The 25,282-nt window shown below is 41.3% G+C and overlaps 1 protein-coding gene across 2 annotated transcripts; it reads right to left on the bottom strand.

Moving 5' to 3' along the window:
- Nucleotides 1-4,288: 4,288 nt before the first annotated feature.
- Nucleotides 4,289-15,259, bottom strand: LOC103626998 (ubiquitin carboxyl-terminal hydrolase 15). Of its 2 annotated transcripts, XM_008647353.4 has the most exons (14): nucleotides 14,870-15,259; nucleotides 13,439-13,840; nucleotides 11,376-11,763; nucleotides 10,899-11,286; nucleotides 10,670-10,815; nucleotides 10,502-10,590; nucleotides 9,135-9,220; nucleotides 8,873-9,035; nucleotides 8,037-8,160; nucleotides 7,615-7,772; nucleotides 7,436-7,520; nucleotides 5,783-5,995; nucleotides 5,323-5,384; nucleotides 4,289-5,242 (listed from the first exon to the last, which is right to left on the bottom strand). In XM_008647353.4, the coding sequence occupies exons 2-14, from the start codon at nucleotides 13,759-13,761 to the stop codon at nucleotides 4,546-4,548; spliced, it is 2,922 nt and encodes a 973-aa protein (XP_008645575.1). In that variant the 5' UTR covers nucleotides 13,762-13,840; nucleotides 14,870-15,259; the 3' UTR covers nucleotides 4,289-4,545. The 2 variants fall into 2 exon arrangements, with proteins under 2 accessions (XP_008645575.1, XP_020394073.1); XM_020538484.3 differs by having other exon boundaries at nucleotides 8,873-9,220; nucleotides 14,870-15,254.
- Nucleotides 15,260-25,282: the final 10,023 nt, after the last annotated feature.

Raw genomic sequence — 25,282 nt, 5'->3', positions numbered from 1 at the left:
TGAAATTGCCACCTTGCCAAGTCCTTGCACTTTCCCTTTTGAATTGTCTGCAAAGGTGATTTTGTCTTGTCCATCAACATTCTCATCAAGTGAGGTGAACATCTGTGGGTTGCCTGTCATATGTTGTGTGCATCCACTGACAATAACCCAATGGCTTCCACCGGTCTTGTAGTTCACCTACATCCACAGACAAATCAAGCTTGAGTTTTGAGGGCCCTATATTGCATAGGACCAGTGACTCTCTCAATCAAGGACTTTGCAACCCAAATTTGTCTAGGTCTACGTTTGTTTGGTGGACCTAGGAATGTAACTTTGACCTTTCCATTTGCAACTTTTCTTAGAACATAATGAGCATTGAAAGCAAATGGTCTTGAGTGCTTAGGCAAGGGAGTTGGTGGTTTGACTTTGCAGTTGTGGGCAAAATGACCTTCATTTCCACACTCAAAGCATTTGATAGGCTTGTGAGTCTGCTTTGGCTTGTATTGAGTAGTAGCTTTCTTTTGCATAAAAGTATTGTATCCAATACCACTCTTATTGTTTTTCATGACAGTGTTCATAAGCAACTCATTTTGGAGGTATTGGCCCTTGTTGAACTTTTGCACACTTGTTGCAAGATGTTCATTTTAACTCTTAAGTTTCTTGACCTCATTTTTAAGTCTTTCATTATCCACTGCCAACTCATGGTTGAAATCATTATTCTCAATAGCAACCTTTCCCCTAGTAGTTGCATCAGTCAAGTATCTCTTCAATTTTTGGTTGTCTAAAGTCAGGACTTCAACTTTTTCAGTCAATTCAGCATGTAGACTAGTTTGCTCTCCTTGACTCAAATCATCACATGAGGTTGCTACATCAATCTTAACAACAGGGTTAATAGCCTCATGTGTTTTGCAAGATAAAAGTTTGTTTTCAACAAGAAGATTATCATGATCAAATTTAATCTGAGTATAGTCTTCCTTGATTTTTACTAGTCTATCTTGCAACTCCCTATTAGCTACATTTAACTTGTCACATTTATCCTTAGCATCTTTTAGGGAGGTTGTGAGCTCATTTACAGTTGATGACATAGTTTTGTTCTCTTCTTTCATTTCATCACTAGCTTTCATAACTATGTCATATTTGGCATTTAAAGATTCATTTTCATTTTCAACCTATCACATTTAGCTTTTGACTTTCTAATGATTTGAGTATATTCTTTAAGCAAGTCAGCTAGCTCATCATATGAAGGTGAAGCAAATTCCTCATCACTATCACTATCATCAGTAACATTAATATCATTTTGTACCTTCCGTTCACCTCTAGCCACGAGGCATAGGTGAGAAGTTGATGATGACGATGGTGGTGGTGAAGAGAAGTCCCCGGCGATGGCGGCAACTTTTTCATCATTCTCTTCTTCACTCGAAGAAGATCCACTTGATGACTCAATGTCAGTGAGCCAGTCACCAACAATATATGCCTTTCCATTTTTCTTTTTGTGGAACCTCTTTTGCTTTCCATCCTTCCTCTTGAAGAATCTCTTTTCCTTCTTCTCATCATCGTTGTCATCTTCTTTCTTACCCTTGAACTTGTTCTTCTTGGGCTTGTTACATTGATGAGCAAGATGACCGAGCTCTCCACAGTTGTAGCAATCCATCTCAGAAACGGGCTTTCTTTTGTTGGAAAAGAATTTCTTCTTTCTGGAATCAAATTTGATGTCTTCTCTGTTGAGCTTCTTTAACATCTTGGTGGTCTTCCTTACCATCAAGGCAATGTTAGCATCAAGGTCATCATCACTTGAGGATTCTTTCTCAATTTGTATTTTAGCTTTTCCTTTTCTTTCTTGATTTGCTTTGAGAGCCAAATCCTTTCTCTTGGAAGATGACTCATCTTTGTCATTTATGTGCATGTACATCTCATGAGCATTGATCTTTCCCAATATCTGTGTAGGTGTGGTAACTGAAAGATTCATTTGATGTAGCACAGTGACAATGTGTCCATATTTGTCTATTGGGAGGACACTGAGAATCTTCCTCACAACATCCGGTTGTGAGATTTGAGTAAGCCCCAATCCATTTACTTCCTCTACAAGAATATTGAGACGTGAGTACATAGCATTGGCATTTTCATTAGCAAGCATTTCAAAAGAATTCAACTTTCTTATAGCAATATGATATCTCTCCTCACGCTCACTTATAGTTCCTTCATGTATAGCACAAATGTCCATCCACAAATCATGAGTATTTTTATGATTTCTTACTCTATTGAACACATCTTTGCAAAGGCCTCTAAAAAGGGTGTTTTTGGCCTTGGCATTCCATTTCTCATAATTAAACTCATCACCTACAAGATTTGTGGGATCTCTAGGTGCGGGGAATCCTTGTGTGGCGGCTTTGTAGACACCAATGTCTATATCCTCTAAATATGCTTCCATACGAATTTTCCAATAAGGAAAATCGTCACCATCAAAAACGGGAGGAGGTCCATCCCCACCGGACATCGTAACTCTTAGCGGTTAAGCTAATCTAAGAGCAACAAGGCTCTGATACCAATTGAAAGGATCACGATGCCCAAGAGAGGGGTAAATTGGGTTTTTCTAAAAATCAACACTAATTAAAACCTAAGCAAGAGCTAAGCAAGAGCCCAACTTCACCCCAACAACTAGCACTAAGATAATAATACTAGAAATACAATAGTGCTACGATAATACTTCAAATACTTGCTAAACAAATACACAATGTAAAGTGCTTGAATTAAGTGCGGAATGTAAAGCAAAGTTTAGAAGACTCCTCCAATTTTTTTCCCGAGGTATCGAAGAGTCGGCACTCTCCACTAGTCCTCGTTGGAGCACCCGTGCAAGGGTATCGCTCCCCCTTGGTCCTCGCAAGAAACAAGTGCTCACTACGAGATGATCCTTTGCCACTCCGGCGCGGTGGATCCCTCGAGACCGCTTACAAACTTGAGTCGGGTCACCAACAAGATCTTCACGGTGATCACCGAGCTCCCAACGCCGCCAAGCCGTCTAGGTGATGCCGATCACCAAGAGTAACAAGACGTAGACTTTCGCTTGACCAAGAGAAGCCTAATGCAAGTGGTGTGTGCTCTAGGTGGCTCTCGCTAGCGCTAATGAGGAACAAATGCGGGATTAAGATTCTTTAATCTCCTCACTAGGCTTTTGGTGCTTGCAATGCTCTAGCAATACGCTGGAATTAATGTGGGCTGCAAGACATTGAATATGGTGGGTGGAGGGGGTATAAATAGCCCTCACCCAACAACTAGCCGTTACCAGCACTTTTCTGCGCACGGGCGCACTGACAGGTAGCCGTTGGACTGATGGCACACCGGACAGTGAATAGTCACTGTCCGGTGCACACCGGACAGTCCGGTGCACTGTCTAGTGCACTGTCCGGTGCGCCACTAAAATTCATTTCTGGAACAGGCGCTCTCGGGTTTCTGGGCGAACAAACTCTTCCCCAGGGTCACCTTGGCCCCACCTGGCAGATGGTGCACCGGACAGTCCGGTGCACACCGTACAGTCCGGTGCCCCAAGGCCAGAAACCCTATTTCTTGTTTTTTAGCTGATTTTCAAATCAGTTTTCGTTCTAACTTGTGAGTGAGTTTTAGAGTGACACCTAGCACTATATGTGAGTGTGATTGTGCACCAACACTACACTAGAACTCTCTTGGTCAAACTACTCATCGACAACCCCTCTTTATAGTACGACTAAAAAAGAATAAAAGATCTAACTAAATCATAAGTGTCCACATCTTGACACTCGGACTCCGTAGTACTTCACCTTTTGTTTCGTCGTTTTAGCCGTCGCTTCGAGTTTTTATCTCCGGGATTGTTTTCACAGTTGTAGTACTTCTACCTGTAATACGACCTAACTTACCATTTGTCTCTGCAAAACACACGTTAGTCACATATAACATTACGTTGTCATTAATCATTAAAACCAACCAGGGGCCTAGATGCTTTCAGTTCCAAAAAGGAAAAATGAATGAAACCACTCCATGAACTGACTCTGAAACCAAACAGTACCTAACAACCGCTACACCAACCAGAATCAAAGCTCCTATTTGAAACTCATGATTCCCCCTTTGTTCTTATGTTTTTCAACATCCTCCTATTTGAAACGAAATCTCATTTGACCGGTGTTACTTTCTCCGATCAGAAACATAAGTCAATCTAAGTCCGTCGATCGTCTGACAATTCTTTGGTCTCTAAGTTCTCTCTAAGAAATGCATGAACGTTCCGAGAAAGTAACAAGCTGGGGAATAATCACTTGGGACATACATTAATCTAAGACCAGAAGCAGCAGCCAGGGTTACGAGATTAGCATTGGAAAACGGTTGCCACAGAGCTTGTCACCATGCTCTAAAATTTCACCTGCATATAGACATAATCTAACTTTTTTTCGCTACATCGAATCGAGCTACCCCTAGAAACGACATGTAGCTAAAAATTCAATAAGCCTCATCTGAAATAAAAGAACATGAGGCAGCATTAACGGCAGTGCTAAGAACCGCAACTGCCGATGCACCAGCTACAGCTAATGAAATGTGAGCCGATTACATTTGGCAAAAACCAGATGTTTGAACAAAACCATCTCGACTAAGGGGGTACCGGCCATACCCGCTCCGCTGATGCGCCGCCGACGCAAGCGGTTCCGCAGAAGAGGCGCACGCCCTACTATCCGGATACCTTCCTCTATGTACAATGCCGTGGGGGTGGGCCGGCATGGAAGAGTCCGAGACAAAGCCTGTGCTCTCCGAGAAGTACCTTGTCTGTGGACTGGAAGGTGAGAACCTTGTGCGCGAGACGAAACTGCCGGGAGCACCGTGCTCCGGAGCATAGCTTGGCCCGAATATGGAGGAAATCGGATCCAGGCCGGCGTTGTCTCCGTAGTCCACGACGCTGAACGAATCCCTTGTGCTCTCGGTGGTGAACGAGGACTCGTCGGAGCTGGTAAACAGCGACCATTCACTTGATGTCGCTTCCGAGAAGTCCGCGCTAACCGAGTCTGCAAAGGCATCGTCGGCGTGATGGAAAGCTCTGGACCTCAGCTCTGCATGCTGATCTTGGGCATAGCCTTCGCCATCGGGTCTGAAATCATAGACGCCATATGCCTGATCGTTTGCAGGAAAGAGTAACTCTGTCTGCTTGCGATCGTGTTTAGAGCCCTTGGAAGATTTCGACGTGTGCCGCTTTGCGGATGTAACCGGCAGCCCCTTCTCGATGTATATCCTTGGTGGTCGGGGAAAAGACCTGAATCATGTTTTACAAATGTGAGATTGCTTTACAAATGACAATTTAGGTTCAATGCATCACAAGTTGGCTGTATTTACCTCAAGTAGAAAAGCATGTATGCACCTTCTGACATAACCTGATTCACTGATACAACCTGGACCTACATATGGAACAACATAAATCACCATAAATACCATAAACTCTCGAGTTTTTTTTCCTGTTCCTATTTCATTTCAATGAGCCAATAAGAACCTAAAAAGAAAAAGGCACATACTAATACGCATGATATATGCAATCGACACGAAACAATCCCATGCAAGCAGAGTAAAATACATAATGGTCTGTTATGTATTTATGTGAACCAAAGATGTTTGGCACCAAAACTGCATCAAGGGGACAACATTTATGATCAAAACTGCTCATGGGAATGTTCACTACCCTCACACTACACTTTTAATCTAGAAACACAACGTCACGAGACCATAGTAATTTCTCGCAATTCATATATAAGACATTCTTTGTCTACTTATCAAGAGTAGACCTAGTTGTAAAACGTACCTCTGAATCATCAATTCTCAACCATGTACCCTGCATATCTTTGACGTATGATATATAGTGCCCAGAGAATGATGCATTTTCTGTATCGACATGTACAACCACGGCGTACAAGAAATAAAGAGGGGGATTGTCACCAGACCCAGTCACGAAGGGAACCATGTCCAACATATCAGGGAAAGTAACACATTTGTTGATCTTGCCATATTTTCCTGACTGAAATAATAAAATAAAGCTCATTTAGTTCTTCCATCAAAAAACATTCAAGTGGTACAAAACTGTTCGCTTGAGCATAGAACATGAGACATGTGATAACTCATCCAACTCAACTAACCAAATACTCCCTCCGTCCCAAAAAAGTATTCGTTCTAGCACTTGATTTTAATGTCTATATTCAAATAGATGATGATGAATCTAGACACATATAAAACATACCTAAAGTATTGTATGAACCCACTAATTATCTAAAACGAATTTTAATTTGGGACAGAGGGAGTAGCTTATATGGAAATTTCCCCAAATGTGCTTCATTACCCACCCCCGTTCCATAGATAGCTCATATTTCACCTATGAGACATTCATAATATAAAATATACGCTTACAGTTTTGGACATTCGTTTGTTTTTCTCGTTACATGTTAGTAAAATAGAAGGCAATGTAGAAGCAATATTTTTTGTAACTTGTGCCAATATAATTTCTATGCATGAATTTGAACAGTTTTTTGTATGATAGTAATCAAAGTGTTTGAAAGTGTGATTATAAACATTTCAAAACATAAATGTAGGAATGGATTTATTTATATGCACTTGGTTACAGCGTGGGGAAAGGTGCAGAGCAAACATCATCATCATTGCCTATAAATTAGTAATCAATGTTGTTAAATCAGCTAGTCAACCCTAGTTGCCAAAGCACTGACTAGGCGAGTAGTTGCAATTAGTCGACAACCAGGCCGACTCTAGTCGTCTGTGTCCTGTTGATATGGATTGGCTAGGGTAGCAGGAACCCTTTTGTCCGCAGACTACTTAGGTTATTCTTGCTTGATTACAATCAATACTGGGTTCTCTCTTTTATAGGGATGAGTTATCTATTTCCTAACAACCCAACCAATCTAATATAATTTAATCTGGCACTGTTCACACGCTACTGTCACGTGAGCCCCTGGAGCCTGGACCAGCTCCAATTGCCATAACACTACCCCCACCCCTTCAAGACAGCTTGTCCTCGAGCTGTGGCGATTGCTGGAGCAAAGAACTTACAATCCACTCTGTTAGCAGTGTTGTTTGTGCTATATTGGACAGGCCCATTGACGTGTACGTCAGGCCATTTATAGGAACCAGACTTGGTTACAGTAGGAGATATCGGCCATTTATAGGAACCAGACTTGGTTACAGTAGGAGATATCCTGATTGGATCTGATAGGATCTCTATCTTCTTTAGGTAGCCTTGATCGGCTATCTCCTCTGTTTAGGAAATACCCTCTGTTTAGATAATTCTCAGTCATTTCAAGTTAATATTACCTCATTACTTGGTACCAACAAATGTGAGTATAAAAAATACTAATGCATGCCTCAAAAAAATTGCCCAACATTGCACAAAACACAAATACTTATCAGATCCAACCAGTACTACATGACGAGAATCAATAAAAAAAGTTACCTGAAATCTTTTAAGAACAACTGTTAAAATGTTTGGCACCTCATGCACGCTCAGTTGCTTCCTAGCTTTAACATAGGCAGAACACCTGCATTTAAAGATTCAAAATTTCAAAACTTCAATTTATTGTGGTCCAACTGAAATGACGGTAACAAACTTCTAGCCAGCAGTTGCAACACTACCTTCCACATTTATACATATTATCACCATCTAAATCTTCAGGAGCAGTGAACTGTGTCAAAGCATCTTGCAAGGACTCTACCCAGCCATGAATCTCCAAAGTAAGATCCATTATATTCTCATATCTTTCAGACTCGTGATAGCATCTGAGGCACTTAACCTAGTATCATAAACAACATTAATTAGTATATCATAGATCAAGATGATGTCTTAGACTCAGAGTATGATAAACCAACTACAGGGTTGCCATGAATTGAAGATGAAGCATGGAAGTGACAAGAATTTGTTTTCAAAACAAATGAAGCGAAACATATTCATTACAAAATGCATAACTACAGGTACATTATATCACTAAAGAAATTAGCAACAGTTCCCAAATATAATAAATGTAGCCCAACAAGAGATCTGAGATTTATCAAGTTACCTTGGATTTAAGACGGCCACCAAACATCTGTTGTATCAGTGTTGTTTCCTGCAAACTTGGTTCAACGTGCTTCTCACCACCCAGCCCATCCAAGCAAGCTGCTTGCATAGACATCACAAGATGCCTGGTCGTGTTCAAATTAACACATAGTGTCAACAAATGAACATGTATGTTCAAGAGGAAATGATAGCTTCGAGAGAAAAACTTCTATTATTGTATTTTTTTGCTCTTAACAGGCTTCTGAAGTGTCTAAAAATACTACAGCATGAGAACCTACGAAAAAGATACTTCAGTAAAAATCCTTTTGAATGTTCATATGATATCAGTATATCACCATTCCTTGCATAGCGATACTGCGATCAATTACTCACTAGGACAACATTGTATATCACGAGGCAAGTACCAAGTCAGCTATGGATTTCCATTAGTGCAAAAGGTAGTGATGTTATATCACACCAACTGCCACACATCTTATGTAACACATTACCATGCCATGATATTTATCTTGTGAGTAAGGATCGTTTTTTATTTTATCAGCTATGCATATGGTAAGTGATGTCTGATTAAATTATTAAACCATAAAAACATGTATTTAGTCAAAAAATAAGAGCTAAAGAACAAGCTTGAACATAAATTTCTTTCAAGAAGGTCATGTAATTTCATCAACATTTACACAACTTATAACTTTAGATGCCGCAGATACTTTTGCTCCACAAAAATTGCTTTTCATGTTTTGAAAGAAAAAAAAGATATTACTCAAGCAATAATATGGAGTGCAAATTTTAGCAAACAACCAAAAAGCACAGGAGCAAATAAGCATATAACAGTTACAATACCTTAGAAACTCATGGGCATCTTCCTGAGTTCCACCACCCAAGCGACATCCAATATTCCTCAGATTAGAAAGGATTCTACTTGGAGATAAGGGTCCACCACTTTCACGTAAAGTTGAAGCATATTGCTCAAGTTCACACATAAGGCACCAATTTTTTGAACAACCTATAAAATAATAACTGAGGTCAAATAAAAAGAAATATAAAGTACACATCAATATTTCAAGGAGGGGGTGGGGACAGCTATTTGAAATTATGGTATTACAATCTTTAGAATGCAATCTCAGAAGAAGGTAGATCATCAGTGGCTTTGTGCACATGAGACATTGAAGAACAGCATTAGCATAGCAGCTGCAAAAGGAAGGGGAGTTAATCAAGAGATGAGGCTGATTAAGCAGGTAAATATATAATAATAACATTGTCGAGTACCCAAGCAAGTGTTAAGTCGCATAAAAGGAGAGAAAGGACAACCACCCATAAACAGCCCAAGTAAAACCGTCTAATAATCCCATATGGTTTTAGAGGGCAGTTTTGTAAACGTGACACATCACACCAACGCTGACATGGCAATAATTTGATGATGACTAGCGGGCCATCCTCCGTATTGGCAGGTCTACCTCAACATGGTGATTCCCTCAAAAATTACTTTGTGAGATCCCTTTTGTTGCAGTAAGTTTGCTATAAAATGATCAGTTCTACAGCAAATAGGATTTAGTTCAGCTTGCAGCATTTTAATTTTCAAATGAGCAAACATTTTCAACGAAGAAACTAACTCTCACAAATCTCTTGTTTCCAAATCGATCTTGTTACATATGTTCATATTCTTGGGTGATGTTCTGCGAAAGGGCCTCTGCCGAGTTGGTTAGGTGGTCTGAGTAGCACTCCTCAGGTCCTGGGTTCGACTCCCCGTGGGAGCGAATTTCAGGCTGTGGTTAAAAATCCCCTCGTCTGTCTCACGCCAAAGCACAGGTCTAAGGCCCGGTCGCGGTCGTTTCTCACATGGGCTACGGTGCCGCCGTGTATGGGTGGGGCAGGGGTTCAGGGATTTTCTCGACCTGCGTGAGAAGGTATTCTTCTTAATATAATGTCTGGAGGCTGTCTTACCCCCCCGCGCAGGTCGAGTTTTTTTTGTGATGTTCTTTGTCAAATGTGTGACAGATGATACCTATTAATCCACTGCCTACTCCCTTGGCAACCCACACTGTATACTGGGATTCATATACATATGTAGAGATGAATACTGAATGAATGTCATTCTTGCTACGTATACACTTATGTCAGGCATTTCTGTTCTAGGCTCGGATCATATTGTCCCATAAGTAGTGTGTGCATGCACAAAGACTAATTAAGTGATAATTTAAAAAAAATAACTAGTCAAGCAACATGATAAACCACTGTTAAGTAAACTCTTGTTTTTAGTAGGGGCCTTTCAGCTGCTCTACTTGTTTAAGTTCCCCCATCACTTCTGCAGTGAGTGCAAACATCCATTTGGCATTTTTTCTATTTTGCAACTCAAGTCGAGTGCCAAAAGGCACCATCATCACCTATAAGTATTTATCTCGATAAAAGTACACAATAGCAGCAGAAATAATTAGGTATGTGTGAACTGTCTCTTTAAGCAACATATATTACCTGTTTCCACAATTGAAAAGACCTCTAGGGGAAACACCCCGTGCTTCATACTGAAAAAACTTGACAATATCTTCATATGGGAACAATACCTAAAGTGTCATTTACAAAGTAAACCTTAATTTAATAAACAAGAAAGCATTTAAAGAAAGTTTGTAGACTATTCCAAACCTTGTTCCTCTTATTATCATTGATCAATGCCACAAGGCTGGTTTTGAGAAATTTTGAAGGCTTCTTTAAAACTTCAACCTTGGATGTTCCAGACTTCAGTAGATTGCTGCTTGTTGATTGACTTGATTCACATGTGGGGGTAGATCCTGCATAATGTGGTAATTATATGAGATAACAGTAGCACTATAAGATAAAGCTAATTCATTTTATTGGAAAACTCTTTACTAACTTTGGTCATTTTTGTTGCAAGGATTCTTCTCATGGGCATCATTTTGATATGATGTAGACACCTTATCCTGTGACTTTTGTGCTGAGACCACCTTACTTGATGGGTAAGAAGGCCTTTTATTCACCACAGTTACTTTCCCAATAGTTCTTCCAGATGACAAGCTCCTTTGCAGTGGCTCACCGGCAGAAACATATGATCCCTCACAAGAACTGACCATGTCAGAAGTTAAATAGACACTCATGTCAGGCTGATAAACTGTGATGCTTGCTTTTGATTGTTTTCTCACGTCAGGAGCACAACTGCTAGGCTGCTGTGCATTACTTTTGGCAGGATAAGTTGCATCCCCATTACCACTCATTGCATCTGAACCAAAATAGTTGTTTGACACCTGCAGTCATAATGCAAATGGTTGAACTATCTAATATAAACATGTAGGCTGAAGAAGACAAGTGAACTCTACGTGTTTGCTTAAATTACCTTGTTTCCAGATAAAATCTCCGAAGAGTGTATTTCATCAGCAGCATTATAATTATTCTTTTCAAAAGATACACCAACAGCACCATTTTCGCTCATATGAATACCTTGATTTGATCTATTCATGTTGCTTCTATCTGCCGGAAATGGGTCAGTATCTAGATTGTAACCATCAGTTGTGGGAAAGGATGGTTCTGATAAAGTATCGAAGTTCATGTCACGCAAGTGAATGTCACCACCTGGAAGAGGTGAATTCAAGTTAGCCAAGAACGGCATCTGTTCAGTAGCCTCAGTGCTAGATCCACCAAAGCTGCTAGAACCACTACCAAGCCATTTTTGGCATGTTTCCTTATGTCCTTGCCTCCAGTGTACTATTTGACACTTCCCAGAGCTGCAGAACATTCAAAATGGCATTATCACTTTATGAGGTGTCATTGACAATAGGGGCAATATGATGTACATAGTAGTTATGACACAGTGAAGACAATTAACACAGTAGTGGTGCACGAACAAATTCAATCAAACAGTCGCAAAGAATATCACATATGTTAATGTCAAAGAGCTTAATGTGCAACGCTACTTCTAACCATGTGCTGGATCTACTGTGATGATGAGGTGATTAGTTTTAGCATCTTAGTAGGCACATTTAACATCTTGACCAACTAGCCGAATGTGAATTCAATATAATTAGTCATCAGTTCAAGCCTACTAACTAGTCTAATACAAATTATAGCAAGGAGAGATTAATGCCACACAGTGGAGAATTAAAGCAGTAGTAAAACAAAAAATTCTTAGACCCTATTGCTAAATATCAACCTGAGATCCACAGAAACAGGTCAGTCACTAAGTTCACTTGGCCATGAGCCCATGACTATCTAAACAACATAATGTTGTGCATGGTCTTTCGATATGGAAATAGACCACTAAATCAGGAAACCTATTTACTACCATACGAAGGTGAAAATAAGAACCACAAGTACTGCCACTGATGTCAAGTTGACCAAAATACCAATAGCGTGCTGCAATTGTGCTTAACCATAAACAAGTTTGTTGACTAGTTGCTCAAACACACAAGTCAGTGGTAAGTCGATCACCCTATGCCAATTTGACTGGGTCGTAGAAATCTTGGCGTAATAAGCATGGTCCTTTTAAATAGTAAGGAACATATAAGTATACAACTTGGATATATAGACAAATCAAGAATTAAAACTTCTCAATCTGAAAATGTCATTGCTATTGTTTAGCATTAGAGCATAAAGAGCCAATGAATCATATTTCATGACAAAGCTACCATCTAAAATTGCTTGGGCCTTAATTAGGAATCCATATCACACACATGAAAATCATTGGTGCTCCTATTTTGATCATAAGAGTGAGTTGGAATCATAAGATTAGACCCAGGATACTAATTAAAAGAACTTTCATTCATTAGAGAAATCAGAAATTCATTTAAAAATTGTGCTCGTTTATATGAAATTAGTCACTCTGCATTACCACTATGTCAGTATGTCATAAGCTATACAAGGGCAGACCCAGAGCCAGAGTCTCCCATATGAGTGGGGTCTAGGGAAGGGATAAACCTAGGCAAGCCTTCCCCCGCAAATGCGGAGAGGCAGCTTCAAACCCGCAACCTGGTAACTCAGTGTTTAGTAACCGGGAACTGGGAACTTGGCCACGTTCCTCGTTCTGGGAACGTTTGTTCCGTTCCGGTAACGTGGGAACAATCGCGTTCCAGTATTGGTAAATCCTAGTTTTAGTAGCGTACCGCGTACCACGTTCCCGTTCCTCGATCCCATCGATCCAGGAACCTGGTTACTAAGACTCAGTGAGACAGTTCTCACCACTGCAGTAGGTCTGCCCTTCTTTGCCATAAGATAATATCTCAGAGCAAAAAAAATCTAAACTAGCTTTAGTAGAATGGTTTTTTATTGTTATGTGGAACAGGTTAGATAAACTGGAAAAGTTTGAGAGGTGACCAGATCTTTGAATTTCAATGAAGCCTGACCAGGCATAGTTTCTTTCAAAACTAATTATAGACATAGAAACAGACAAGAGAAAAAACTTACCAGTATCTAACAGACTTGCATCTGGAGCAACGAGTCTTTGCAGGGGCATGGCAAGTTGCACACTCATGGTATTCCTGTCTTAACGAAGGCGCAGGTTTGAAATAGGGCATAGTTCTCAAGGAAGGGCCTGGCGGAATAATGTCTGGGCACGCCATCGTTTCCTCTCTATAGGCTTCTTCTGCAGCTCGCTGTGCAAGCACACTTGCCCTTGCCTTCTTACTTGCAGAGTCATGCCATCTCCCAAGAAGAAAATAAGCTACCACGGGAAGTACAATGAAGACAAGAAAGAGTGCAGGCACATCAGCTTCCCTTGGTTGGAGCATATCCCTAACAGAATACTGATATCCAGCTCCAGAAGTTCTCTATTTGAGCTCGGAAAAACATTCCAGAATACTTATTGACCTACAGGAAAGAGCATATATAAGAAAATAAAAAAAACTGTTTTTTGCCATAAAACTGAATAGAACAAGAAAAAGCTGAAGCCTCCAAAGATTTTAGGGACAAGGCCCAGCTTAAGCTTCTACAATAAACTGTTATTTTTGCAACAGACCCAAAATAGCTTCTTGGGAAAAGCAGACTGGAGCTACATTTCAGGATTGATAAGAGCTTGCTTGTGCTGGATTCACAACATTTAGGGTTTCTACTGTGACGTTGGCCTAACCTTATATGATGATCTCAAGAAGCTCCCACCCGTTTGACCATGGCTTCAGCTCACAAGCCCACAGGATGAAACTAGGTCTAAGTAGGCCCTTAATTTCTTACATCGAGATCCTAAAAGGAAAAGTAGCAGAACTATGAACTCCAGACCGTTGCTACATACTGTAAGTGGCTGATTACCTGGAAACCTAACAAAAGTCACGGATTGTTTACATCACAAGTGTAATGCCCCGATATTCTCACATGAATCAGGCACTCAAAAAACCTGAAAAGGCGTCCATAAAAACACAGACATTCTTCTCTGTGGTCCGTGCAATGTTGTTGGACCAACTAACAGAAACAGCTCCTGAAATGTGCTCATGGCCTTATCCAACATACTACATCCAGATTCCCAAAAAAACGGAATGTCCCAGAGGAACGATAAATCTAGCACGTGCACGTCAGCACATTCACAAGAGCAAAATCTGAAAATGAGATATTTCTGACGAGAGTGCCCAGGGCCAAGGCCCTAATCTCAAAATGACAACCATAGAAGTTCCCAGATCCCCCAGCACTGAACCGCATGCCAACACGGCCACTGAAATTCCCCACTCGACCAAACCGACACGACCATCCATAGAGAAGAAGAAGAAGAAGAAGAAAGGAACAGCCGGATTCCATTGGTTCCCAGCTACAAACTTGCGCAAGAAGTGGGCTGGCCCCCGGCCTAAAAACTCGATTTTTGGCAGCGAAAACATGGGCTGGAGAGCAGGAGAAACAGCGTCTAGGGTTTACCGAGAGCAGGAATGCCACTCCGGCCGGATCTCCAGCCAGATAACACAGCAGGGCCACGGGGTCCGGTAGGGATCGAGGCCTGGAGGCTGGAGATGGTGCGGCGCCCCTTGGGCGGACGGAGGGGTTGGGAATCGGGAGCGGTTGTGCGAGCACTGGGCGGCTTCGGATGCTCTCCAGTGATGAGTCTCCAACTCTCCTCCACTCGCTTGGCTACTGTGCTCTCTGCCGTCTCTGCGCTCCAGAGTCTCGATCGGGGGGAGTGGTGAATTTGCTAGGCTTCCAAAGGAAACGGGGTACCATACCAGGGAGCGCCGAGAATTTTCTCGGCCGTACGATGGAACGATCGGCGGTGGAGATAAAAAGGAACCTTTTTTGTTTTATTTCTTCTCTACCTCTACCTGCCCGATTTGATACTGGACCTGGAGCCGACGTTGGAGTACAAAGAAAGCAAGTCAAGGGGGAAGGGATATGTGAACAACTGAGCACTGACTGCATTACACAAGTCAATAAGAGAGAGGTGAAGCCACGCTGCCATGGATAATGGATTGTCGCTCAATTAAAGTTTAGAATTGTGTAGTAGTACTACATTATTTGAACATGAAGCGTAAGAAAAATTTTATTATATCAAAGAAGAAAATTATAATTTACAAGTTAAATATTTTTGTATAATAAAGATCGTCCGGGCTCCCAAGACATTCTGGCTCAACTAATGAACATCTACTATTATTATACGTATGATTAGGACTAGCGAATCCTAAAAAGAGATGTTACTGTACTATGGAGCAAAGCCATAAAATCATGTCAATCTAACCCGGTCACGACAGCTAGGGTTGTATATCTAACCAGCTCAGACTCACCTCATCGAACTGACTTATTAAGGTAACGAGCTGGCTACGCTCGACTCGTTAAGGAACCGAGCCAGAGAATCAGCTCAGCTCGATTGACTATAATTCGAGCGAGCTCATGAGCCACAAGTATTTTATACTGCCTAACTATAACACATATGATGTTTTTTTAGTAAACTATTACTCTCCGATTCTATATAAATTATATACGTAGAAAAGCCATTTATTACTTAGAACCAATAGAATAGTTTTAAAAAAAATCCGAACGCTACATGATACTACAAAGTGGACGATGATTTCCTGAAAAGTTCTGTACGATGGATGGATCATGCATAAATAAATGGAGGGGGAAAAGTAATTTGGCAACCGCATCCGAACTTGGATTCACTCACTCATTGGCGTCTTTGGAGAAAATATAATTGTGTCGTACCTGGATGTAGCGGTGATGATTATATACGAAGGCGAGCTATGCGCAGCGTATCATTTATTTTATTTTTTATCCTCAACACAACAAAATATGCAAACAAGCAATTTTGTGCTACACCCATTCCCATCATGTCCACCCCCACCCCCACGTCTGAATCTTCTCCCACGTGTATTCAATATTTGATAAAAGTTTGTTTAGCAAAGGTAATGGAGATAATTGAGGTGGTTAGAATCCCTCACTATTTTTTAGTGTTGTGCTTAAAATGTGTTTAGTATGTGTTTTCCTCCTTGTTCTTGTCCTCTAGCACTAGTATTTTTTCACAAATTGATGACAAGTCCTTTTTTGCCATAAATCGTGATAATAACTAAAAACGATACAATGTTCAAATCACATTTTTCGATAAAATATAACTCTGCCATGACTCATCAAGTATCATATTAGGACACTTTCAATGTTGAAACTACCGTAAAGTTTATATACTATCCATATCCATATAAACCATATCTCACAATACAATTTTTATACCATCCAATCTGCTCTCCCTATCCCACAATACAAAGAAACCAACATCCCTCCTGTCACACCCGGGTTTTAGGGGTCCAAAGCCCGGGCGCGAACATAATCACCAGGTGTGCTAAGACCAAGTCTCACACATATGATGAATCATGGCACAGGATCGAATGCCACAACTTTACTATATAATAGGAGTTCTATACAAAATAAATAAATAATTACATTATAAGGAGACAACGGTCCAGCAACCCAAAGTTGACTGGGAGACGACGGCCTAGACCACTCACGAACTCATCACAGCATCCTCCAAGCGCCTCATCCTGTGGTACCTGTTCTCGACCTGTGGGGGTGTGAGACAGCAAGAGTGAGCTCACATACGTTCATCACTCAACAAGTTGTGGGGAATAATGTGCATGAACTCGCCAAAGGTGGGAGCTCACGTGAAGTGTAAGACTTACCAAAGAGGATGGTTAGAGCTGAGCATTGCTTTTAAAGTTGGTCAAAATTTTATTAGCAATTACTAAGTATAAGTAAATACCAACCCAATTAAGTAGTAGAACAAAAGTGACAACATCACCTGCGATGCAATGCATATGACAAATTGAATTTAGTTCCATAAGTTAATCATCAGAGAGTCCTGAGCTGCTCATGACCGTGAGCTCGGCTAGTATACCAGTTTTACACTCTGCAGAGGTGGTACCCTTTACCCACAAGTCATGTTACCCATCTGCCAAGGGATCGCGACTTCCCATACACCTCTACCGAGGAGGCGAGGCAGGGTAACACTACGAGGCCTTTACAAAGTTCCACTAGCTTCCGAAAACCCGCTAGAGTTTATAGGAAGCTCCAATGCAGGGTTCTTGCCTGACCGCCATCGCAGCAAAATCAACCAAGGACCTCCCTACACTGACCACTCCCCTACTGCCCTTGCCCCTTTCGGGTAAGATAGTCCTCCACTAGCTTTCCTAATTAATCAGCCAAGGGCGTCCATAAACCCTTGTGGTGACACGTGTTTCTCAAGTTAAGCTCTATGTTCCAATTAACATTAATGATCTTGACATGAACAGTAAATAACAACGGATAACAAAAGCATAATCATGAATAATGTGTATCTCAATGCCCAAAACCACATATAGCACTAGCAAGTACTACCCAAAAAGTTCAGTGGTAAACAAGGCATAAAGATAGACAAACTAGGGTAACTTATTAGGTCCCATCAAAATTAACCTATGCAGATCATTATGATTAATTAGAACATGAGTGGGTAAAAGAAGTGATCAAGGGCACAACTTGCCTGGCACTTAAGATTCCAGGAACTAACTTGCTTTTCAGATGACACGTGTCCTCGCGCTAGTCGTAGCAATACAAACAAACATGGTATAGATAAAATTAACATCACACCAAACATAATAATATACTGCATAATAATGATCTACGCGTTGCTACGAGACTAACGCAACTTGAACGGACCAAATCGGAATTAAAACGGAGGAGTTATGAATTTCTTAAGGTTTTATGTACTTGATATAAGATTAATTAGGAAATAAATTTTAAAGTGGCTTTCATATGAAAACAGTGGTACTAGATGATAAACCATAATATTACAAAATTATAGGAATTGGAACAGATTAATTTGGGCTTGATATGAATTTTCTATGAATTGACCAAGTTTTACAATTATTTTTATACTCAAAATCCATTTCTAAATCTATTTTCCGGTTTTATTTAATTCCTGGACTGCGCCATTATTATTAGAAAGTGCAGGGGCACGACATAAATTTTCCCAAGACTCATATTCACCCCACGCAGGATGGCGGGTTAGTTTTCTAATATTATAAGGGGTTTTCTGCGAAGTGGCACGGTGAAGGGGTATCGGCCGAGTACGGCCATCCGATTAGAAACGAACGGCGCCGATTAGATCTGGCGCATACCAAACCTGCGAGTAAACCAAACCGTCTGATCGGAGATCTGCGGCTATGATCTAAAATACCAGCGACCCAGTAAGGACCATCCATCCTACGATCTACGGTTCGATTCGCCCGAGCGAAGGGTTACTGGGGCATCTAATCTGAGTCGTTCAGCGCAAGATCAACGGCCACCATCATTTCTCCCAATCCCGCCCTGAAACACGGCGGCGCCGCCGCACTTCAACGGCGGAGAAGTCCGGCGAGCAGGCAACACGGCGCAAAAGCAGGCCAAAACCCATACGGGTGTGTACAAAACGCGTACAGGGTCGAGGCGGACAGGATAGGGAGGTTCTCACCGAGAATTTTGCCGCTACGAGCTATGTCCACAGCTGAGCGTATTGCCGCGGCGGAGGAGAAGGTGCGACGAGGAATTCCGGCGCTCCATGCCAATAGCGCTGCAATTCCGGGCTTTGGGCGACTTCAGTGCAACCCGGAGACCAGCCAGGACGCATTTCCGAGCCCTTCCCGGTGCACGACGCGGAATCCGACCGGCGGCGGAGTTCTTCTTCTCTCTCTCCTACACTCGCCCTCCCTCCTCTAACACCGCTCGGCGTGGCTCAAGGTAGATGGCGAGATGGTACGAGGGCTCGGTCTTATAGCCGCGAGGTGAGGACACGCCAGGACGGCCCGAGAAAGGGGGAAGAAAAGATCGGATTCACGTCCCGGGAGCTTCGGCGGAGGTTGTTCCGAAGCCGCGCCTGTGCCCGGATTCCGTCCGTTTCGGTGGAGAGGAAGGAGCTGACGCTCCGGTCCCACCCAACAGCAGCTGGAGAGGGTGCGCGTGTTCCAGAGAATGGCAACGTGGGCCCACACCACAGAGAATACGCACGCGCGACGCGCGAGGGGAGTCCCAGGTTGAGCGACTGGAACGCGGGTCCCCCACGCCAGTCACGAGCGCCGCGCGGGGAGATGATGGGCCGCCGTGGTGGCTGGGCCGAATAGGCCACTTCCTAATCTCCTTTCTTTTCTCTTTTTTTCATTTTCTTTTATTTAATCTCATTTCCAATTTGAATTATCCAAACCAAATTCAAATTCATGTTTTGAACTTTCAATTTACAAATATAAAACTCATCCCTAATGAAGATATAACATCCACTATTTGCATTAATATTATTTTTCCTTCTATCCCATTTATTTCCGTTTTCAAATTCTAATTTCCGAATTTAACCTGTCTCACAAATTTGAATACAAAGTGCAACAGTACAATAACTTCAGCATGAGATGCATAATTTCATATTTATTTATTTGCTATTTGACTACTTTAATTCCCATAATTGAGTATGCTAAAAAAATAAAAGGAATTCATGCAAAAAAAACACCCACTTATTTAGTTATATATTCATTTTATTTTATTATTATTTTATACCAATTTTGGGCTTTACAAATCCTACCCCCTTAACAGAAATCTCGTCCTCGAGATTTGTAAGGACAGGGATGTAAAAAAACTTTATTTATAGTTTAGCCTTTAACTTCTAATTAGTTTAAGAATTAAGAAGTTTCATGTTATTTAGACAGTGGTTATGAGAACATGGGTATGTATATCCACTTTATTGTGTTTGGTAAAAGATGTCTTTAAAGCATAGAGAGATTTGGGTAAGAAAGAGTGCGGTAAGGAAAGACTCCATCCAAGATTTGTGGATCTTGATTCATTTGATGATTTAGCTTGATCTTTGAAGGCTTGAGTTGATGCTTATCCTTCCTTGATGAGGTTGATCATCTTCTCCCGTCTTGTCTCATTGATTAGGAGTTAGTGTATATTATTGGGCTGGTTTAAATAGATATGGGTGAGATAGACTACATGATATAGGTTAAAAGTTTGTTTGAAGTTAGGTGGAGATAGATAGATTATGCAATCCATCAAGACTCTATTGGCTAGGTTAGATCTTATGCCCATGGTTGAGTTGGTCTAATGTGCGAAGTTAAGTTAATACCTGACTAGTAGGGTTTAATCTCTTCTACCAGTATCACTAATCTGTTTAAGTAGACCACATTAGATTAGATCATATTAGATTAGATGAGATCTAGATTAGATTAGTATGACTAGTTTAACTAGATAAGATCTAATTAATTTGCATTAGATCATGGTTGTTAAATTAGGGTGGATAAGTATGCTTATTAGGATAAGATGAAATAGAATCTTTTGAGATTAGTTAGATCTATTAAGATGAGATAAAATCTTTTTAAGATAGGATGAATCTATTAAGATAAGAGAGAATCTTATTAAGATAAGATGAATTGGTTAGAATGAGATCTTTTAGGATAAGATAAATCTCTTAAGCTAGATATATTCCAATGGGGATAATCTAGGTTGTCTAGTTATTTTATAAATATTTTTTTATACCTATGTGTATATGCAGATGCAATTATGGACATTACTCTACCACTCATCACAATCAATCAAAGATCCAAATCACACAAATTTCATAAGAACAAACATTCAAGTGTATAGATACCTACAAAATTAGTTTTGTTTTTGTTCCTAAGAGTAGGTCTTCTATTATTAAAAGTCACTTTAGGCACTGGATTTCAAAGTGCGAAATCCACATTTGTCTTTAGAAGGAAAAGGTAAGAATAATCAGAGTAAAGCGGAAATAGATGAGAAAAGATTGAGAAAAGTTTAGAAAAGAATCAGAGTAGCAAAGGTAAGTAGGTAATGGTTGTCCAATTCTATCTAGCTTTCGTCCTACAGTCAACATTCCTCTGATACCACTTCTGTCACACCCGGGTTTTAGGGGTCCAAAGCCCGGGCGCGAACATAATCACCAGGTGTGCTAGGACCAAGTCTCACACATATGATGAATCATGGCACAGGATCGAATGTCACAACTTTACTATATAATAGGAGTTCTATACAAAATAAATAAATAATTACATTATAAGGAGACAACAGTCCAGCAACCCAAAGTTGACTGGGAGACAACGGCCTAGACCACTCACGAACTCATCACAACATCCTCCAAGCGCCTCATCCTGTGGTACCTGTTCTTGACCTGTGGGGGTGTGAGACAGCAAGAGTGAGCTCACATACGTTCATCGCTCAACAAGTTGTGGGGAATAATGTGCATGAACTCGCCAAAGGTGGGAGCTCACGTGAAGTGTAAGGCTTACCAAAGAGGATGGTTAGAGCTGAGCATTGCTTTTAAAGTTGGTCAAAATTTTATTAGCAATTACTAAGTATAAGTAAATACCAACCCAATTAAGTAGTAGAACAAAAGTGACAACATCACCTGCGATGCAATGCATATGACAAATTGAATTTAGTTCCATAAGTTAATCATCAGAGAGTCCTGAGCTGCTCATGACCGTGAGCTCGGCTAGTATACTAGTTTTACACTCTGCAGAGGTGGTACCCTTTACCCACAAGTCATGTTACCCATCTGTCAAGGGATCGCGACTTCCCATACACCTCTACCGAGGAGGCGAGGCAGGGTAACACTACGAGGCCTTTACAAAGTTCCACTAGCTTCAGAAAACCCGCTACAGTTTATAGGAAGCTCCAATGCAGGGTTCTTGCCTGACCGCCATCGTAGCAAAATCAACCAAGGACCTCCCTACACTGACCACTCCCCTACTGCCCTTGCCCCTTTCGGGTAAGGTAGTCCTCCACTAGCTTTCCTAATTAATCAGCCAAGGGCGTCCATAAACCCTTGTGGTGGCACGTGTTTCTCAAGTTAAGCTCTATGTTCCAATTAACATTAATGATCTTGACATGAACAGTAAATAACAACGGATAACAAAAGTATAATCATAAATAATGTGTATCTCAATGCCCAAAACCACATATAGCACTAGCAAGTACTACCCAAAAAGTTCAGTGGTAAACAAGGCATAAAGATAGACAAACTAGGGTAACCTATTAGGTCCCATCAAAATTAACCTATGCAGATCATTATGATTAATTAGAACATGAGTGGGTAAAAGAAGTGATCAAGGGCACAACTTGCCTGGCACTTGAGATTCCAGGAACCAACTTGCTTTTCAGATGACACGTGTCCTCGCGCTAGTCGTAGCAATACAAACAAACATGGTATAGATAAAATTAACATCACACCAAACATAAGAATATACTGCATAATAATGATCTACGCGTTGCTACGAGACTAACGCAACTTGAACGGATCAAATCGGAATTAAAATGGAGGAGTTATGAATTTCTTAAGGTTTTATGTACTTGATATAAGATTAATTAGGAAATAAATTTTAAAGTGGCTTTCATATGAAAACAGTGGTACTAGATGATAAACCATAATATTACAAAATTATAGGAATTGGAACAGATTAATTTGGGCTTGATATGAATTTTCTATGAATTGCCCAAGTTTTACAATTATTTTTATACTCAAAATCCATTTCTAAATCTATTTTCCGGTTTTATTTAATTCCTGGACTGCGCCATTATTATTAGAAAGTGCAGGGGCATGGCATAAATTTTTCCAAGACTCATATTCACCCCACGCAGGATGGCGGGTTAGTTTTCTAATATTATAAGGGGTTTTCTGCGAAGTGGCACGGTGAAGGGGTATCGGCCGAGTACGACCATCCGATTAGAAACGAACGGCGCTGATTAGATCTGGCGCATACCAAACCTGCGAGTAAACCAAACCGTCTGATCGGAGATCTGCGGCTATGATCTAAAATACCAGCGACCCAGTAAGGACCATCCATCCTACGGTCTACGGTTCGATTCGCCCGAGCGAAGGGTTACTGGGGCATCTAATCTGAGTCGTTCAGCGCAAGATCAACGGCCACCATCGTTTCTCCCAATCCCGCCCTGAAACACGGCGGCGCCGACGCACTTCAACGGCGGAGAAGTCCGGCGAGCAGGCAACACGGCGCAAAAGCAGGCCAAAACCCATATGGGTGTGTACAAAACGCGTACAGGGTCGAGGCGGACATGATAGGGACGTTCTCACCGAGAATTTCGCCGCTACGAGCTATGTCCACAGCTGAGCGTATTGCCGCGGCGGAGGAGAAGGTGCGACGAGGAATTCCGGCGCTCCATGCCAATAGCGCTGCAATTCCGGGCTTTGGGCGACTTCAGTGCAATCCAGAGACCAGCCCGGACGCATTTCCGAGCCCTTCCCGGTGCACGACGCGGAATCCGACCGGCAGCGGAGTTCTTCTTCTCTCTCTCCTGCACTCGCCCTCCCTCCTCTAACACCGCTCGGCGTGGCTAAGGGTAGATGGCGAGATGGTACGGGGGCTCGGTCTTATAGCCGCGAGGTGAGGACACGCCAGGCCGGCCCGAGAAAGGGGGAAGAAAAGATCGGATTCACGGCCCGGGAGCTTCGGCGGAGGTTGTTCCGAAGCCGCGCCTGTGCCCGGATTCCGTCCGTTTCGGTGGAGAGGAAGGAGCTGACGCTCCGGTCCCACCCGACAGCAGCTGGAGAGGGTGCGCGTGTTCCAGAGAATGGCAACGTGGGCCCACACCACAGAGAATACGCACGCGCGACGCGCGAGGGGAGTCCCAGGTCGAGCGACTGGAACGCGGGTCCCCCACGCCAGTCACGAGCGCCGCGCGGGGAGATGATGGGCCACCGTGGTGGCTGGGCCGAATAGGCCACTTCCTAATCTCCTTTCTTTTCTCTTTTTTCATTTTCTTTTATTTAATCTCATTTCCAATTTGAATTATCCAAACCAAATTCAAATTCATGTTTTGAACTTTCAATTTACAAATATAAAACTCATCCCTAATGAAGATATAACATCCACTATTTGCATTAATATTATTTTTCCTTCTATCCCATTTATTTCCGTTTTCAAATTCTAATTTCCGAATTTAACCTGTCTCACAAATTTGAATACAAAGTGCAACAGTACAATAACTTCAGCGTGAGATGCATAATTTCATATTTATTTATTTGCTATTTGACTACTTTAATTCCCATAATTGAGTATGCTAAAAAAATAAAAGGAATTCATGCAAAAAAAACACCCACTTATTTAGTTATCTATTCATTTTATTTTATTATTATTTTATACCAATTTTGGGCTTTACACCTCCCCAATGTAATGTATGTAGTTTCTTGTACCATCATTTTGCATGAAGAAACGGTTTATTGTTTGCTCAGCATTTCCTCGATTTCTAATCTCTTTCCTCAATAAATTACTTGCTACATCAACAAATTGTCTACTTGGCAAGTTAATATTCTTGTGTTTGGAACTAAGTACATGAATTTGTATAGTTTCTACTTCTAGTGTGTATGGCATGATACTAACTCTATTGTAAATGTGTGATTCCCCAACAATCCTCGATATCTAGCTCGCATAGAACCTAATTTGCATAAAGAAAAGTCCAGTGGTGTTTACTCATTTATTGTGGTGTTTACTCATTTATTTGAAATGTTATAGAGAGATCATTTTGACTATGAAAAATGAAATGAAAAATTGTTTATATGCGACTTGTTAGCAACAGTAAACATATAAATACCTAAACCAAGGGTAAACATGTCTTATCGCACAAAAAACACTCATTTCTGGAGTGATTGTAGTCTTCTTGCCAAACGTCTAAAAAACTCTAGAGTAGAGTTGCTCCTTCCTAGAGTTTTGGAGTAGAGTTGCTTCAGGGTGTAGCGGTGCCATGCCAAACACGCCTTAAGGGCCTATTTGGCATGGCTATGCTCCAAAAACTCTAGGGTGGAGTTTTTGTGATGTTTGCCTA

This window comes from Zea mays, chromosome 5, assembly GCF_902167145.1.
Source record: "Zea mays cultivar B73 chromosome 5, Zm-B73-REFERENCE-NAM-5.0, whole genome shotgun sequence".
Classification (NCBI taxonomy): domain Eukaryota; kingdom Viridiplantae; phylum Streptophyta; class Magnoliopsida; order Poales; family Poaceae; genus Zea; species Zea mays.
This window is presented reverse-complemented; position numbering and strand designations above follow the sequence as displayed.

Excerpts from the sequence above, each read along its gene's own strand:
- LOC103626998 (XM_020538484.3), bottom strand. The coding sequence starts at position 13,761 with ATGCTCCAACCAAGGGAAGCTGATGTGCCTGCACTCTTTCTTGTCTTC. Across the intron at positions 9,221-10,501 it reads CTTTTCAATTGTGGAAACAG|CTGCTATGCTAATGCTGTTC; the intron begins GTAATATATGTT and ends TTCCTTTTGCAG. Across the intron at positions 7,521-7,614 it reads AATATGTATAAATGTGGAAG|GTGTTCTGCCTATGTTAAAG; the intron begins GTAGTGTTGCAA and ends CTTTAAATGCAG.